Source organism: Macaca mulatta, chromosome 7 (assembly GCF_049350105.2).
Source record: "Macaca mulatta isolate MMU2019108-1 chromosome 7, T2T-MMU8v2.0, whole genome shotgun sequence".
Lineage (NCBI taxonomy): Eukaryota > Metazoa > Chordata > Mammalia > Primates > Cercopithecidae > Macaca > Macaca mulatta.
This window is the reverse complement of record NC_133412.1, coordinates 140,465,655-140,484,039: the sequence shown is the minus strand read 5'-3', so window position 1 is coordinate 140,484,039 and position 18,385 is coordinate 140,465,655. Positions and strand designations below refer to the sequence as shown.

The window sequence follows — 18,385 nt, the reverse complement described above, 5'->3', positions numbered from 1 at the left end:
CTATGTACTTTCTACCATATTGTATCTTACCTGGAACAAGGCCAGCTAGAGGTTGATTATCTTCGTCCCCTTCCCTGTAGGCCTGCCACCAGTTTGGATCCTCTTGACTGATCACATGAAGTATATCACCTTTTTGAAAAGACAGACCTAACTCTCGACACGGAACATAAGGGTCATCTGAAGGGTCATAATCAAAATGAGCTTTTACATGGATCTAAAAGATAAAAAGGGCAAAAATAAAAACAACAATCAATGGCAATATAAAATGTTTCATATGAATATAATTTAAATGCTACAATTTTTTATTATTTTTTAATTTTAAAAAAATTTAATAGAGACAGCATCTCAGTATGTTGTCCAGGATAATTTCAAATTTCTCGCCTCAAGTGATCCTCCTCCCTCAGCCTCCCAAAGTGGTAGGATTATAGGTGTGAGCCACTGCACTTGGCCACAATTTTTCATCAGTGCAAAGAAATTTAGTTGGAAGAAAGGTGTTAAGTAACGGTGTTTTGGGGCAGTATTTTCTCAGGCTGATCTGTTGTCTTCTCTGTTGACTTGCAAATATGTACAAGGATACAACACTGTTTGCAGCTACAAGCTGAGATACAAGGTGCCTCAAAAGCGTGAGAGGAGAGAAATATAATAGAATCCTGACCTGTGAAAACAATGACTCTGCAATAAGGTATGCAATTTCCAAATCACAGCTACTGGAAAAGGTACACTTTGCCTTACCACATCTCATCATCTAAGCAGGTGAATATGAGCTTCTCTGGGGCTGTCAGTCTCTTGACCCCTCTGTCAGTCCAACTATGCCTTAAACTCTCTTGGTGTTTCCTTTAAAGGATATGTTCACGAAACAAGCACACTACAAAGGACTAAATATAACTAAATCCAGTTTATAATCAATTCTTATTTGTATGCTATGTAGGCTTTGACATATTATTAACGGTATGAGTTATAATTTTTAATAATAATGTGCTTTTGGAAATCAGAATAAATCAAAGAATTGTGCTATTCTACTTAGCATTAAGGGTGGGTAGTAACTCTCATGAACAATATAGTTTATATTATAAGCTATTTCGTATGCCATTTCTTCCAGTATGCCTCTGTAAGATGTGACAGGCTATTCTTACTTCTAAGAAGTTATAAAGGAATTAATATTCCCTTTAACTTCTCCATGTCTAATTTTTACCTAACTTGGGCAAGTTGTATGTGACACTTCCAAAATCTGTAAGAAACCTACTTCATCTAATGAGATCTCACACATATTTGTAATGAGCATTTCTGCCCACATATTTGCAGTGAGCATTTCTGTCACACATAGGTTAAATTCCAAGTTCAGGCTCAATGAACCAAGCAACAGATGAACAGCCTAAGAATTCAAGGTCCATTTCTATCCAAATGTTATTTGGCTCTGGCTTTCTTTTTTCTTTTTGTCTGAGATGGAGGCTTGCTCTGTTGCCCAGCCTGGAGTTCAGTGGCATAGTCTTGGCTCACTGCAACCTCCACCTCCTGGGTTCAAGCGATTCTCATGTCTCAGCCTCCCAAGTAGCTGGGATTACAGGCACTCACCACCACGCCCAGCTAATTTTTGTATTTTTAGTAGAAACAGGATTTCGCCAGTTGGTCACACCAGTCTCGAACTCCTGACCTCAGGTGATCCACCTGCCTTGGACTCCCCAAGTCCTGGGATTACAGACATGAGCCACCACACCCGGCCTTAGCTTTCTTTTTACTCTCACCATAATTGAGGATATGTAATAAAGAGAATGCCAGCCTGCCCCAAAAAGGGCACTCTTTAAGCGCTTGAAACACTGACTAAAATGAGTAGTGTTGATGATAGACTATATGAAATTGGATAAAATGCTAAGTGATATAGATAGATAGATAGACAGATAGACACAGATAGATAATGGCTTTAAAAAATTTTTGGCTTGTCATTAAAGAATATTTTCTAATTTCTTTTTTTTTTTTTTTTTTTTGAGACGGAGTCTCGCTCTGTTGCCCAGGCTGGAGTGCAGTGGCCGGATCTCAGCTCACTGCAAGCTCCGCCTCCTGGATTCATGCCATTCTCCCGCCTCAGCCTCCCGAGTAGCTGGGACCACAGGCGCCCGCCACCTCGCCCGGCTAATTTTTTGTATTTTTTAGTAGAGACGGGGTTTCACCGTGTTAGCCAGCATGGTCTCGATCTCCTGACCTCGTGATCCGCCCATCTCGGCCTCCCAAAGTGCTGGGATTACAGGCTTGAGCCACCGCGCCCGGCCTATTTTCTAATTTCAAAGAAATATTTTATTAACTTCTGTAAATAGGAAATAAAGCTAAGTCCTAATATACAAACTGAAACTAAGGTTAAAAAATGATCTAGTTAAAAATATAAAGATAAAAAAGTTAAATAGCTATAAGTAAAACTTAAATGTTATTATGCCTTTTGGGGATAACTTTTGATATATTACACAGGTACAAAAAATACACATTATCCTAAGTGTATAGCATAGTGAATTTTCACAAACAAAACAGACATGTGTAACTAGCATCCAAATCAACAACCAGAATATCACCAGCACCTCAGAGGCCCCACCTGGTCTCTTTCAGTTACTACCCATCCCATCTCCTCCAAGGATAAACATCATCCTGATTTCTAGAAACACTGATTAGTTTTCCCTGTATCTTAATTCATATAAATGGAATAGCATAATCTTGCACCAAATATAGTTAAGATATTACATCAAATTTGAAAGTGTTGTGCCGCATCCTAAATGGAAAGTGCCCTAAAAAGCCTTGTTCTAGATGTGAAAAAATATTTTTATTAAAATCTTGAAATCTTTGTCAGTCAGCACTAAAAATGAATTTTAGAAAGTTGTGTGGGATAGCAGTGAATCAAAACACAGTTAAGAGATTGAGCAAAAAAATTATAAAATTTATAACCTTGGCATGAGGAAAAATCTCATATGTAGTATTATCTAGAAACATGTTTTTTTTTTTAAAAATCTGTGCTTCAGCACCATCCTATCAATTAATAATACTTCTAGAATCTGTTTGTTACTTTTTTGCCCGGAAAAAAAAAAAACAAAAAAAAAACAAAAAAAAAAAACTTGAGAATCTAAAAATGGAATTTTAGGCATCACTTGGGGTAGTGGAGAGATCAATTTTACCAGATTTTTCAAAGATCAAATCAAAGTACTTGTCAATCTTGATTGATAATTTTATCAAATCACATTCTGAAAGCATACCCAACATGTTGTTTTTCAAAGTGTTTTTGCTCAGATCACCTGCCTAGGATGTTTATTAAAATGCTGAATTCTCATGCCACACCTCAGACTCTCAGAATCTGAATTTTAATCAGATTCCTTGGGTAATTATTAGGTACAGCAATCTTAGAGAACTACTACCCTGAGAGAGATTAAGAAGACCACTGAGGAGGGAATATCTACATTTATGACCATTGCCACAGGCCAACAAAATCACCCAGAGATGCTTTTCCACGTACTCTTGCCTACGCAGTTCTCATCCCTTAACTATTCTGATTTAACTGGCTTGGAATAGGGCCCCTCTTTGTGTAGGCTGGGAAACGTGACAAGTTTATCTAGTCCCATCTAAAATGTACCCTAAAATTAAGAGAAAAAGCTCTTACTTTCCTAAAATTAAGAGGAAAAAGCTCTTAATTTTTCCTAAGGAAAATTTATTTCATATCAGAAAAATTAACGATTTGAATGAGTTAAAGTCTGGGTATTGCCTTAACAGATACTATACGACTTCTACCCATATATTCCACTGATTAATTCCTACCAGTTCTAGAAGTTTTCTCCACCAATCTTTCCTGTTAGTGGCAAAATTATTTTGTTTCTCATACAACAACAAAAAAAGCCCCTTTAAAATGAAGGAGATAAGCTGACCCTCATAGGAAAGATCCAGGTTCTCATAATGCTGTAATAATATCACAACAGTATATCTGATCAAAACAGTATTTGGCTTCTGAACAAAACAAAATCTTTTGTTTACATTTCAAATTACAGAACTGTTTGGACACAATTATCTTCTAGCCCAACATTTTCTTTTTCCTTTTTTTAGTATCTATAAGCTGTTCACATTTGAAGTCCTAATGATGAAATGTGGATAGGGTACAGGGATAATGATTCATCAGTTTATTTACATTTTTTTTAGGGATCCAATGTTCCAAAATATTGTTTTTCAACAAATCAAGAAGGCTATTTGAATTACTTATTAATAAAATTTGTCCTACATTGTAATTTGGGATAGTAAGTAGAGTAGTACATATATAAAATATGGGAGGGGGCATGTTCAATGTTTTTTAATTGATAAAGGTGTAAAATAAAATTAGCCGGTGGCACAGTAGATGTTCATGGTACAGGGTAGCTGTTATCCCAACTACTTGGGAGGCTGAGGCGGGAGAATCACTTGAACCCAGGAGGCGGAGTTTGCAGTGAGCCAAGATGGCACTGCTGCACTCCAGCCTGGACAACAGAGTGAAACTCTGTCTCCAAAAAAAAAAAAGAAAAAGAAAAAGAAAAAAATCTTTTGGAGAGTACTGATCTAAAACTCAGGATCCTGTATTCCACTTGCTCAATGGACACTCCTTTGAAAAAGTACAAATTTGCCACAACCACCTGGACAGTGTACTTGGGAGACAACTTTGGGATTAGCTTAATGGACGAGTTAGTACCCATGAAGGTAAGGCTATCACATTGGTGACACCCTCAAAATCAAAGAGGAAAAAAAAAAGGAAGTCTGGTTTTTCCCTTTTCTATTATGTCTAAGTATTAGGTTGGCTTTTATACTTTTTATACTGCTTTTTTTTTTTTTAACTGTTAAGCTCAGGGATACAAGTGCAGGTTTGTTACACAGGCAAACTTCTGTCTTGGGGGTTTGTTGTACACATTATTTCATCAACCAGGTATTAAGCCTAGTATCCATTAGTTATTTTTCCTGATCCTCTCCCTCCCTCTACCCTCTACCCTCCAAAAGACCCTAGTGTGTGTTGTTCCCCTTTATGTGTCCATGTGTTCTCATCATTTAGCTCCCACATATAAGAGAACATGTGGTATTTGGTTTTCTGTTCCTGTGTTAGTTTGCTAAGGACAATGGCCTCTGACTCCATCCATGTCCCTGCAAAAGATATAATCTCATTTTTTAATGGCTGCATCAGTATTCCATGGCGTATATATGCCACATTTTCTTTATCCAGTCTGTCACTGATGGGCATTTAGGTTGATTTCACATCTCTGCTACCAAAGTATTTTTCTTTGTAATTTTTATTTCTGTATTTCTTACTATCACAGATTTATCTTTAACTCTTAAAGTTCATTGTAGAAGAGAAAACAGTGAAAGTGACTCAAGGAAAGCCTTAACAGCATCAAACAAGTTTTTAAGTATCTCCCCACAACACTAGAATTCCTCCTTTCCCCCATCCACCAAGAAATATCTTTATTAATACATTTTATACCTATAATGGGAAAGCAATGTATGTGATAGCAATGGTTCTCAACTTTTCTTTACAACACCGTTACCTCTGTAGTGCCTGGCACAGAGTACATAATCATATAGCTTATATGTATTAAACAACCAATAATCTGTTAATTTTCTGGTACATATTCTGTAACTAATAAGCAATGTGATCCACTGTCATTTAAATACACTCCTTGTTAGATTATGGCATTAGACTAAATGAAAAAATCCCATTCAGATAAAGGTCTATTATGTCCTCCCTACATATTATTATAGAATAGAATAATCTAAAGTTTTACAAACTAGTCTGGGAAATCCAATCCTTCCTTTTTTTAAAAAAGGCTGAGAGAAGGAAACTGCACAGTTTGAATACTGTATCAGTTTCCTAGGTCAAATGTGCTGGTTACCCAGGAAGTGAAATACGAAGGTGCCAAGACTCTTGCCCTCTGCTACTGAAAGAGCAGCCACTGATTGCTATGTGTGATACAAAAGAAATTTAAGAACTCAAGAGAGTACTTCTCCTGACACAGCTTATTATTGCCATACATGACATCATAATTCAACAAGTGATTATATAGGAGTTTCAGATAACACTTATTTTGTATATCTGTCTTAAACGTGCTTCTAACATCACAAAACATAAATCAGAAAGATATCTGCTGCTGCTCTCAACGGATGCTGACCTGTACCATAATGATACTCAATAACTGGTTCTAATTTCTTTAGATCATTAATTCCATAGATAATTATTCTGCATATGTCAACCAAGATTATGAGTTCCTATTACTGTTTCCTTTCTGGACAGCCTCAGTGAGCTTTAATAACAGCAGTTCATTTTAAGCCAGTTAGGTTTGACAAAACTTGGCAAGATACATTGCAATTGAGAGTTGTTCATAATAAAAAGAGAAAAGAGGGGCTGGATGTGGTGGCTCATGCCTGTAATCCCAGCACTTTGGGAGGCCAAGGTGGGCAGACCACCAGAGGTCAGGAGTTCAAGACCAGCCTGGCCAACATGGTGGAACTCTGTCTCTACTAAAAATACAAAAAAAAAAAAAATTCAGCCAGGCATGTTGGCGGGCGCCTGTAATCCCAGCTACTTGGGAGGCTGAGTCAGGAGAATGCTTGAAGCCAGGAGGCAGGGTTGCAGTGAGCCGAGATGGCACCACTGTACTCCAGCCTGGGTGACAGAGTAAGACTCGGTCTCAAAAAAAGCAAAAAACAAAAGAGAAAAGAAGGAAAAGAAAAATACTGCACATCAGTCTATTCTGAAAAGATCCCTACTTTAAATACGAAAATAGGCTGGGTTCGGTGGCTCATGCCTGTAGTCCCAGCATTTTGGGAGGCCAAGGCAGGCAGATCACCTGAGGTCAGGAGTTCAAAACCAGTTTGGCCAACATGGTGAAACCCCATCTCTACTAAAAATACAAAATCAACCAGGCACTAAAAATACAAAATCAAATCCCATCTCTACTAAAAATAGTGCATGCCTGTTATCCCAGCTGCTCGGGAGGCTGAGGCAGGAGAATTGCTTGAACCTGGGAGGTAGAGATTGCAGTGAGCCGAGATTGCGCCATTGCACTCCAGTCTGGGCAACAAGAATGAAACTCCATCTCAAAAAAAAAAATGATAAAATAAAAATAAATAAATACAAAAATACCTTAAAATGCTGTATTTTTGGCTGGGTACGGTGGCTCACACCTGTAATCTAGCACTTTGGGAGGCCAAGGCAGGTAGATCACCTGAGGTCAGAAGTTTGAGACCAGCCTGGCCAACACAGTGAAACCCTATCTCTGCTAAAAATACAAAAATTAGCTGGATGTGGTGACATGCACTTGTAGTCTCAGCTACTTGGGAGGCTGAGGCAGGAGAACTGCTTGAACCTGGGAGGCGGAGGTTGCAGTGAGCCCAGATGGTGCCACTGCTTGCCTCGGTGACAGAGTGAGACTCCAACTAAAAAGAAAAAGAAAAAAAAAGAAAAGAAAAAGAAAAAGCTGCATTTTAAAAGGGATAGACCTGGCCTGGCATTTTGCTCTTTCTCCCACTTTCTTCATTTTTAAGCTACTTCATTTTCCAGTTAAGTAGTTCCTGAGATTATTCACCATGAACCTATATTCCTTTGGTCTTCAGATTAAACCAGCCTTTTATTCTTAATCAATAATGAAAGGTGGGGGTTAAATAACCACCAAAGTATAAGTAAGTTATTTCATTCTTAGGTTGAAACAATCTGTGTAAATTAATTACTTTGATATTCTGTTTTGTATACAATGAGAATCAACAAGTTTCAATGTAACACTTCGATTAATTTTATCAATGAAAAAAATGGCTTTTCTTTTACAGAATTCCAAATTCTGCATGAATAGCAGGAAAAAAAATGTTGAGAAAACACATCTTGGCTGGGCATTGTGGCTCACATCTGTAATCCCAAAACTTTGGGAGGCTGAGGCAGGTGGACCGCTTGAGCTCAGGAGTTCGAGACCATTCTGGGCAACATAGTGAAACCCACCTCTACCAAAAGTACAAAAAATTAGCTGGATGTGGTGGTATGCATCTGTGGTCCCGGCTACTAGGGAGGCTAAGGTAGGAGGACTGCTTGAGCCCAGGCAGTCAGGGCTGCAGTGAGTCATGATCACACCACTGCACTCCAGCCTGGGCAATAGAGCCAGATCCCACCTCAACAACAACAACAACAACAACAACAACAAACAAACAAACAAAAAAACATGGCTTAACTTCCGACATTCATTCTAAAAGACAAAAGTCATTTGCTCAGGAGGGGTGGATTATTGTAGATAAGTAAGTAGGAGCATATTCCAACCCTCTGTTATGTTTCCTCAGTTTGCAGAGCTACTTTTGAAGTTCAGGGCATAACACAGAAGAGATACAAGGAACCGCACAATGCACAGAGAATCAAGCTGTTTGAATTCAAAGACAAGCTATATTTCCTCATTTCTCTTCCTACAAAAAATTGCAAACATAAAGTAGGTTGCAGATACAATATCAACTTCAGTGTGTTCTGTAAAAAATGAAGGGAAAACATGGAATGATAGCCAAATTATAAAGCATTATCTGTGATGAAATATTGAGAGAAAAATGAAACTGTGTTGTTTCTCAAACTGCTATGCTTTAAAGTTAAGAATAACAGATGCAATACATCAAGCTTCCATGTTAATTCAGCACTTCAAAGTCTATCATTTTTAAATAGCTTTATTGACACATAATTCATATAAAATTCACTCATGTACACAACTGGACGGTTTCAGTATATTCACAGATTTGTACCATCATCACCACAAACAATTTTAGAACATTTTTATCCCCTCAAAAAGAAACTTGGAACTGATTAGCAATCACCATTCTCTCATAACTCCTTATCTCCACATCTAAGGAATTACTAATCTGCTTTCTCTCCTACGGATTTACCTATTCTGGACATTTTAAATAAATGAACCAATAAATGACCTTTTGTGACTGGCTTCTTTCACTCAGCATAATTTCTTCAAGGTTCATCCATGTTGTAGCATGTATCAGTATTTTAGTCTTCTAAAATTACCAAATAATATCCCATCATACATACATATTTTGTCTTTCATTCATCACCTGACAGACATTTGGGTTGTTACTACTTTCTAGCTACTATGAATGTTGCTACTGTGAACATTCATGTAGATGTTCTTATGTGAATATATGTTTTCAGTCCTCTTGGATATGTACTTTGGAATGCAATTGCTTGACTGTATGGTAATGGAGCCTAACTTTTAATAGATCTAGCTGAGTAAATGTCTAACAGAACAATATACTCTAAAATAAGGGTTGCACATACTTTTTAAAAGCACTTGCCCCACCCCATACTAAGTTAACCCATCTGTAACTACCAAAAAAAAAAAAAATTCAGAAACTGAAATTATTTTCTACTTTTTATTTTAAAAAGGTACAGAGTTGGCTGGATGTGATGGCTCACACCTGTAATCCCAGCACTTTGGAAGGCCAAGGTAGGCAGATCACATGAAGCCAGGAGTTCAAGACCAGCCTGGCCAACATGGCAAAACCCTGTCTCTACTAAAAATACAAAAATTAGCTGGGCGTGGTGGCATGTGCCTGGAATCACAGCTACTCAAGAGGCTGAGGTGGGAGAATCATTTGAACCTGGAAGGCATAGGTTGCAGTGAGCCAAGATCACACCACTGCACTCCAGCCTGGGCAACAGATGGAGACTCCATCTCCCACCTTCCAAAAAAAAAAAGGTGCAGAGTTTACTAATTTAAAACATTGATAGTTCATATTTATTTAAACAAAAATGATTGAATTTATCTGTATTTGAGTACAGGAAATACTTAGTGACATTTCTGTAACAGTAAACAGTAACAGAAGCAAACAGCAGCCATGGAACACATAAATAATGAACATTTAAAAATCACTTACTACTGTTTCCTTGGCAGGAGGCGGCTTGATCTGTTGACTGGGAATCAGAACAAAAGTCAAAGTACCATGCATATCAGACTGTAATAGAAAGATCAGATTTTTAAAATTTGTATTTATGAAAATCATTCCATGATTTTATGATCTATATTCCCTAAACTGGACTATTTCAGAACCCCTCCACAGACTTAAATGACCAGAGGCATTTTGCTCTACCAAAGCAATGAATGGGGCTGGGTGAAAATAAGTGTGTGAAGATGTTTCTAGATTTTACAGCAGATAGTAGAGATTCCACTGTAATAACAGAAGCTGAATAACTAGGACCATAAATCTGGTCTGTGGGTATGTACAAAGTGATCATAAATTGCCCTCAAAAGATGTCCAGAAATGATTTTGTGATTATACTAGCACTATCCAATAGAACCTTCTCCAATGATGGAAATGTGCTATTTCTGTATCTTAATAATGGTAGCCATTAGCTACATACTGCTTCTCAGCACTTGAAATGCACCTAATGTGAATAAGGAACTGAATTTTAAATTTTACTTAATTTAAACAGAAATAGCTACATGCAGCTAGTGATTGTTATACCGGACGCTGCAGATCTATAGCACTGCTTTATCTAATATTATTAGGAAAACAACAATCAATTACAGATAATAAAATAAAAGAACACAAAAAATCATGAGGACACAGACTTTGTTTTGTTACTGTTTCCCAAGTGGCCAGTGCATATTAGGCACTCAATAAATATGTACTGAGTGAATTAATGAGTTATATTACTGATTCCAGAAAAATAAAATATATGTGATAGTGATACATCAGAAAGTAGAAAAATACCAGTGGTACCACCCAAAAATAAAACTGCTAACAAATACTGTGGAACAGTTATATCATGGAAAAATCAGGCTAGAAATCATCCAGCGCTCATAACAGTTACTTAAAAAATATTTTAAAGTCTAATAAGAACTTTCTAAAAGCTATCAATCATTCTTCTAGCTGTGTCAACTTACCAGCAAGTCAAAAACCTCATTGACATCTTTCCCCCGAATTTCAATGCCATTAATCTCTAGAACTTCATCTCCTTCATGCAACAGACCACTTTTCTCTGCAGCACCCCCTTTTACTATCCGGCTAATGATGACAGAGTCCATTTCATTACGAACTGTAGCACCCTAAAAAAAAAAAAATACATATATATATATATATCTCTCTCTCTCTCTCTCTAATTTAAAAACAAAAATAATATGATTTTTGTTAAGTATTTATTTATTTTTAAATTCTATTTTTTCTATTCAACAATACTAACCTTCAGTTAAGAAAAAATGTATTTACACAACTAGAGTAATCATAATTAGATTTAAAAGTTGACCATTTCCCCCACATTTTCCACTTCAGAAATACTCTATTCATTAGAATTCTGAAGTTAACCAGACTTCTGAAGCACACAACAGCAGAAAAATGCACTTGTTTAAAAACAGTATGTGGGACACTTACCAATGGAATATCACGAGCCTTTTCTATACGAACTATTTTTACAGTTTCTCCTCCATACTGGCCAATACTTTCATAAACTCTCTCATCTGTAATGGGCTCTAGCTGCATTTCCTGTTCAGCAACCTTATCGTGGGCCAGTAAAAGTGCCTGTTTCAAAGAAATCCATGGTATTTTAAGTAACAGCATGATTTAGTTCTGCACAGTGATTTTTAACCTCACTATGTACATAGTATTCTGACCATTAAATCTTTAAAAGAGCTATAATTAATTACAGCTAATAATAAAGATGTGTTAAGTATACTAAGGGCATACTCTGGAATGGGTTATGAAAGTCTAAAATGCTTATTAAACTTCATAAAATAACATCAATGTAAAGGCTTAAACACTGTAGATAATTAAAACTTACAGAAAATATCACCAAAGGGGGGAAGAATTTTTGCCTAACTTTTAAAGAAAAAGTTGTTTCAAAATAATTTAGTTCATTTTAAATCTGAAAATATATAATCCAACAATAACTACTATGTTATAGATGGGGTTGTAAACATCAAAATAGGCTAGAGAATGTTTGACATCTCTTCCAGCCCTGGGATCTTTGATTTAAAAAAATAAAAGAACAACACTGGAAAAACCACATATATAATATTCTGTCCATTTTCTACCTGAATATGTGGAGTATTCAGCAAAGCAGTTAGTTCTTGTCCTTCCTTATGATGGACTGGCTTCAAAACAGTTTGTACCTAAGAAACAAAAATAAAGATTATTCTTCCTAGATTATAGGAAGTATCAGTAGCACCTGTATGCAGGGTCATATTTTTTTAAAGTACAAATTAAAATAATAAAAAATGCTTGTAAGAAATAAAATCACCAAAAAGAATCATGAGAGTTTTCAATCTTGTTATTATGGATAACAACAGTACTTCTTATTAAAAAAAAAACACTAAGATTTTGGTACTTATGCCTATAGACAAAATACTTCCATCTTGAAAGTTTCTCCCAACATACCATAAAATTCATTAATAATTACATAAGAAAAGAAAAACTGTCCTAACAGTTACCTTGCTATTTTATAGTTTTTAAATCATTTATGTGACTATTTAAAATCAGAGATGACAACTTAAAGAGTTATAGTCAAGGCTGGGCGCAGTGGCTCACACCTGTAATTCCAGCACTTTGGGAGGCTGAGGCAAGTGGATTGCTTGAGTCCAGGAGTTTGAGACCAGCCTGGGCAACATAGTGAGACCCTGTCTCTATTTTATAAATTTTTTTATATAATTAAAAAAAAAAAGAGTGACAGTCTAACAAGATGAATTTATATGAGTGCAATGGAACAATCACCATAACATAATGGATTACATTAAATTTCCCACAGTCGAGAAATCTTTGTCTTCCTACGATAAACTCCCCTTGCTTATAAATTTTTTTAGCCTGTTTCCTTATCTACTACTTATGGTGCTTCAAAGACTGATTAAGAAAATCTTAAAACAGGCCAGATGCAATGGTTCACACCAGTAATCCCAGCACTTTGGGAGGCCAAAGCAGGCAGATCACTTGCAGTCAGGAGTTCAAGACCAGCACGGCCAAAATGGCAAAATACTGTCTCTACTAAAAATACAAAAATTAGCCAACCGTGGTGGTGTGTGCCTGTAATTCCAGCTACTCAAGAGGCTGAGGCATGAGAATGACTTGAACCCATGAGGTAGAGGTTGTAGTGAGTTAAGATGGTGCCACTGCACTCCAGCCTGGATGATGTAATGAGACTGTCTCAAAAAAAAAAAAAAGAGTAACTTATAATTAATACAGGAACCCAGTAATTCTATACCTTTTATGGCTATTTTAAATCATTTTATCAGTAATTTCCCTATGAAACCCAAGAGATGATAATTTGGGGATTAATTAACTTTACCATAGCAAGTGGATCAAAGCAATGACAGTACCAAAACCAGTCTGTCCTCAGGTTTTGGTACTTAGAAAATTATATTTCTAATTGTAGAGTTCTATATGTATAAACGGGATGGCAGAGCAAATATTATCTTCTCCAAGAACTCAACTAAAATCTTACAATGGACAAGGCTTTAAGGCTTTAAGACCCAGGATTTAAGACTGTGGGTAACTAAAAGTTGTTTTTAAAAGAGGGTATTTTCCCTTTTAAAGTTTATCAAGTCTACATTAATTTTAAATGAAATTTGTAGTCTTGATCATACACCTTTTGACAGCTGAAGAAACTCTGAGGATGGGAAGATAATTCTGGATTAAAAATGTACCAAGGGTGTACACTTTTACACTGAGTCAGCTCAATAATAATTTTCTGTATCAGAGATTCTTTCCATATTCCCACTTCTAAGTCAGTTCCTAAACATCTCTGAGATCCTCCCTTCTAAAGAAATTTAGAACTCCCGTGTTTACCCACTGCCCTACTAACCTATATGTTGCTTATTCTAGTGTCAACACATACCATCAGCTACTTCTACAATGGCGTTAAGGAATTAAAAAGCTATTCTTTTATTCTACTGCTCCTTTCCATTGGCCTATAAAAATGCCCTAATCTCTTATCTTTAAAAATACCTTTTCCTGACCTTGTACACTTCTTTAGCTATACTACTTTTCCTTGTTTCCTTCAGAAGCAAGATCTTTTTGCATTTTAAAACTAATTTTTTAATTATAAAAATGATTTTAAATGTGAAAAATCAGAAAATTGATAAGCAAAAGGAAGGAAGTACAAAGATGGACTTTTATTATACTTAGGGATAATCACTTTCGTATATATCCTTCCTTCATTTTTCTACTTGTTTTTACCAAAATATTTACCTTGATATATGTATCTGACAAAGAACTTGTAGCCAGAATATATTAAGAACTCTTACAACTCAAGACGATTAAAATGGAAAGAGATTTGACTGGATATTTCACAAAAGATAGAGAAACAGCCAATACACATATAGAATAATGCTAAATATCATTAGTCGCTATGTAAATGCAAATCAAAACAAGATACTATTACCTACCTACTAGAATCATAAACAGGAAACAACCTACATATTCATCAATAGGTGAGTGGTCAAATTGTGGGATATTGAAAGAATGAAATGATAGTCAGCAATTTACAAACTACTGATACAAGAACAACATGGATGAATCTCAAAAACATTATACTAAGCAAAAGTCTGACAGAAAAGACTACCTGTTGTTTTATTACATTTATATGAAATGCCCACAAATGACAAATTTGTAAAACAGAAAGCAAATCCATGGATATTCATAGGGCCTGAGGATTGAAAGAGGTGATTATTGTCTGCAAAGGGCCATGGGAGAGAAGCTCTATGGAGTGATGGATGCTTCTATTAACTTGATGGCAGTTGTACATTTTACAGATGTACATATATGTCAAAATACACTGAACTATACAATAAAATACACTCATTTTAAGTGCATGTAAATTACATCTCAATAAAATCAGTTACTCCAAAAATGTACCCATAACATCTAAACTTTGAGAAAATTTCTATGTATATATCCCTTCTTTATTCTTCACATTTATTTTTACCAAAATGAGATCATGCTACTCATAGTTTTTATAATAGTATATTTTTTTTTTTGAGACAGAGTTTCGCTCTTGTTGCCCGCCCAAGCTGGAGCGCAATGGCATGATCTTGGCTCACTGCAACCTCCGCCTCCCGGGTTCAAGAGATTCTCCTGCCTCAGACTCCCGAGTAGCTGGGATTACAGGCGCCCACCACCACACCCAGATAGGTTTTTTATTTTTAGTAGAGACGGGGTTTCACCATGTCGGCCAGATTGGTCTCGAACCCCTGACCTCAGGTGGTCTGCCCACCTCAGCCTCCCAAAGTGCTGGGATTATAGGTGTGAGTCACTGCGCCCGGCCCCTATAACGGTATTTTATAACTATTTTGACTTGATACTAATAAATTACTAAATATTTTGTTTTTCTATGTCACTAAATATTCTTTAATTCTAAAACAGAAATATGACCATTCTAGTTCTGAGTGGCTCCCTGTCCCTTACAAGATTAAGTCTAAGCTCCTTAGTATTAAATCTAAGGACCATCAACATCTGATTCTTTCGTCTTTTCCAGTCCTATCTCCTGGCATTCCTTATGCCTTAACCTTTCTGATTCAGCATTCAACTGCTTGTTCCCTACACAAACCATGCTGTCTCCCCACGACGACTGTGATTATACTAGCTGTCCCAGCTACCTGAATTGCCTTATTCTACTTGCCTAGATAACATGTACTCATAAGACTGAACACATTTGATTTAAAATTATCAATAGGGCTGTTTCCCCACTAGACTGAGCTCAATGAAGATAGAATTGTATCTTATTCAGCTTCATATCTGGCTATGGCAGAATGTCTGACCAATAGTACTGAAATATTTATGAATTCAATGAAAGGAAGAGAGGGTAGGAAGTCATCTTTGATGTCTCCTTTACCTTTATTACCCACATAGAGACACTATGTCCTATTAATTTTCTATTTAAATATTTCTATAATCCATATGCAACTGCTATTCAAAATCTTACATCTGGACAATTACAATAGCCTCCACATTACTCTATGTTTCCACTGACTTTCCACAATGTTATCAAAGTAATACTTTAAATTAGAAGCCTGTTTATATAGATCTGTTTAAAATTCTTCAGTAGATTCACAATCATGTATAGAATAAATTTCTTGCTTTAAATTTTTTATGAAGTGACCTTTTCCTGTTAAATTTGAGAAACACAAAAATACTAGTAAAATTACCTATTTTATCTAACATCCAGAGATAGCCTTTTTAATAGTTAATTAATTCTTCCAATACCTCGAGATATGTGTGTGCATTTGTATAAATTAATTCATATTTTCCCTGTTCCTATACAATTTCATAATTCATTACTTCCTCCTGTTTTATTGCACTGGCTGGGACTGCCAAAAAATGTTGAATATTAGTGGTGGGTATCTGGAGTTTCTTTATCTTATTCAAGACTTAAATGGCAATGTGTGGGTGTTTCACCATTAGGGAAGATGCTATTGGTTTCTGGTATTATTCTTTTTCTTTTTTTCCCCAAAGTGCTTTGTTATACATCTGCTATTATTTTTGACTATTATCAAGTTAAAACAATGTGCCTGGCTTTCCAAGAATTTTTATCAACAAAGAAAAAGTACTGAAATTTTTTCAGATGCCTTCTCTGCATTAAAATAATCATAGGGGCCCAGGTGCTGTGGCTCACACCTGTAATCCCAGTACTCTGGGAGGCTGAGATGGAAGGATTGTTTGAGCCTAGGAGTTTGAGACCAGCCTGGGTAACACGGTGAGACCATGTCTCTGCAAAAAAAAGAAATTAGTCAGGCGTGGAGGTGCACATCTGTAGTCCCAGCTACTCAGGAGGCTGAGGTGGGAGGACTGCTTGAGCCCAGGAAGTCGACGTTGCAGTGAGCCATAATCATGCCACTGCACAGCAGCCTGGGTGACAGAGTGAGACTCTGTCTCAAAACAAGTATCATATGGTTTTCTCCTTTCACCTATTCACATAAGTTAATTCTTTTAAAATATTTAAAATATTTACCAAAGTAATCCACCATAAGATAAATTTAAATTTATTAATGGCCTTCAGGATCTAGACACCATCTCTTTTTTTTTTTTTTTTTTTTTTTTTTCTGAGACAGAGGCTTGCTCTGTTGCCCAGGCTGGAGTGCAGTGGCACAATCTCAGCTCACTACAAGCTCCGCCTCCCCAGGTTCATGCCATTTTCCTGCCTCAGCCTCTCAAGTACGACCATGCCTGGCTAATTTTTTTGTATTTTTAACAGAGATGGGGTTTCACCGTGTTAGCCAGGATGGTCTCGATCTCCTGACCTCATGATCTGCCTGCCTTGGCCTCCCAAAATGCTGGGATTACAGGCGTGAGCCACCGTGCCCGGCCTCTGGACACCATCTTTTAACATTAAGTCCTACTACTTACTTAGCATTCAAGAAATATGCCAGGCTTTCTTTCTCACTACCACCTCTGTACCTTTTGAGAATGGAATACCTTTTTCTCTTTCTTACGCTTCCTGGTAAATTCCCAGTCACCCCTCAAGACTGAGCAAATAAAATGTCCTTCTATATTTCTTCCTTCTTCCCATAATTGCCCTCATCCTTCCCATCCTCCCAACACAGAATTAGGCATATCTTAGTGCTGTTGGCACTTTTCTCATACTGCCATCATAGCACTTCTCATTAGACTGTAATTGTTTACTCATTGTTCCTCCACAGCAAAAGCCTAATTCAACTTTCACAGGTTGATAAACATCTAGGTTGTTTCCAGTTTCTGACTATTATCTGGTTGCTATGAACATCTGCTTTTAAGCTTTTCTGTGGATACGTTTTCATTTCTCTTGGCTATATACCTACAAGTGAAATGGCTGGGTCACAGTATATAGGTACATTAGCTTTAGCAGATACTGCCAAACATTTTTCCAAAGTGGTAGTACCAACTTCTACTCCACCAGTGATGTATGAGAGGTTCAGTTGTTCCCTAAGTTCACAAACAATACTGACAGTATTTTAAATTGTAATCATAGTCATTCTGGTGTCAGTGTAGGGGTATCTCATGTTTTAATTTGCATTTCTCTGTTGGCTAATGATGCCTAATATCTTTTCATTGCTATTGGCCATTTGGATTTCCTCTTTTTTGTGAAATGACTGTTCTTTGTCAATTTTTTTTTTAACCAAGTAGTCTTTTTTCTTATTAGTTTCCAAGAGTCTTTTTTTTTTTTTTTTTTTTTTTTTTTGAGACAGGGTCTCACTCTGTCGCCCAGACTGGAATGCAGTGGTGCAATCTCGGCTCAAAGCAACCTTTGCCTCCTGGGTTCAAGTGATTCTCCTGCCTCAGCCTCCCAAGCAGCTGGTGCACGCCACTACAGCCGGCTAATTTTTGTATTTTTTTAATTTTTAGTAGAGACCAGGTTTCACCATGTTGGCCAGGCTGGTCTTGAACTCCTGACCTCAAATGATCCACCCGCCTTGGCTTT

At 36.7% G+C, this 18,385-nt stretch overlaps 1 protein-coding gene across 10 annotated transcripts in view; it reads right to left on the bottom strand.

Moving 5' to 3' along the window:
• PALS1 (protein associated with LIN7 1, MAGUK p55 family member) overlaps positions 1-18,385 on the bottom strand; it is a 93,887-nt gene that overhangs the window by 19,109 nt on the left and 56,393 nt on the right. For all 10 annotated transcript variants that reach the window (XM_015143958.3, XM_015143959.3, XM_077941195.1 and 7 more), the window contains 5 exons: positions 12,036-12,113; positions 11,377-11,523; positions 10,893-11,054; positions 9,883-9,960; positions 31-214 (listed from right to left, as the gene is read on the bottom strand). In XM_015143958.3, coding sequence (XP_014999444.3) covers positions 31-214; positions 9,883-9,960; positions 10,893-11,054; positions 11,377-11,523; positions 12,036-12,113 — 649 coding nt within the window. The remainder of the gene's footprint in view (positions 1-30; positions 215-9,882; positions 9,961-10,892; positions 11,055-11,376; positions 11,524-12,035; positions 12,114-18,385) is intronic.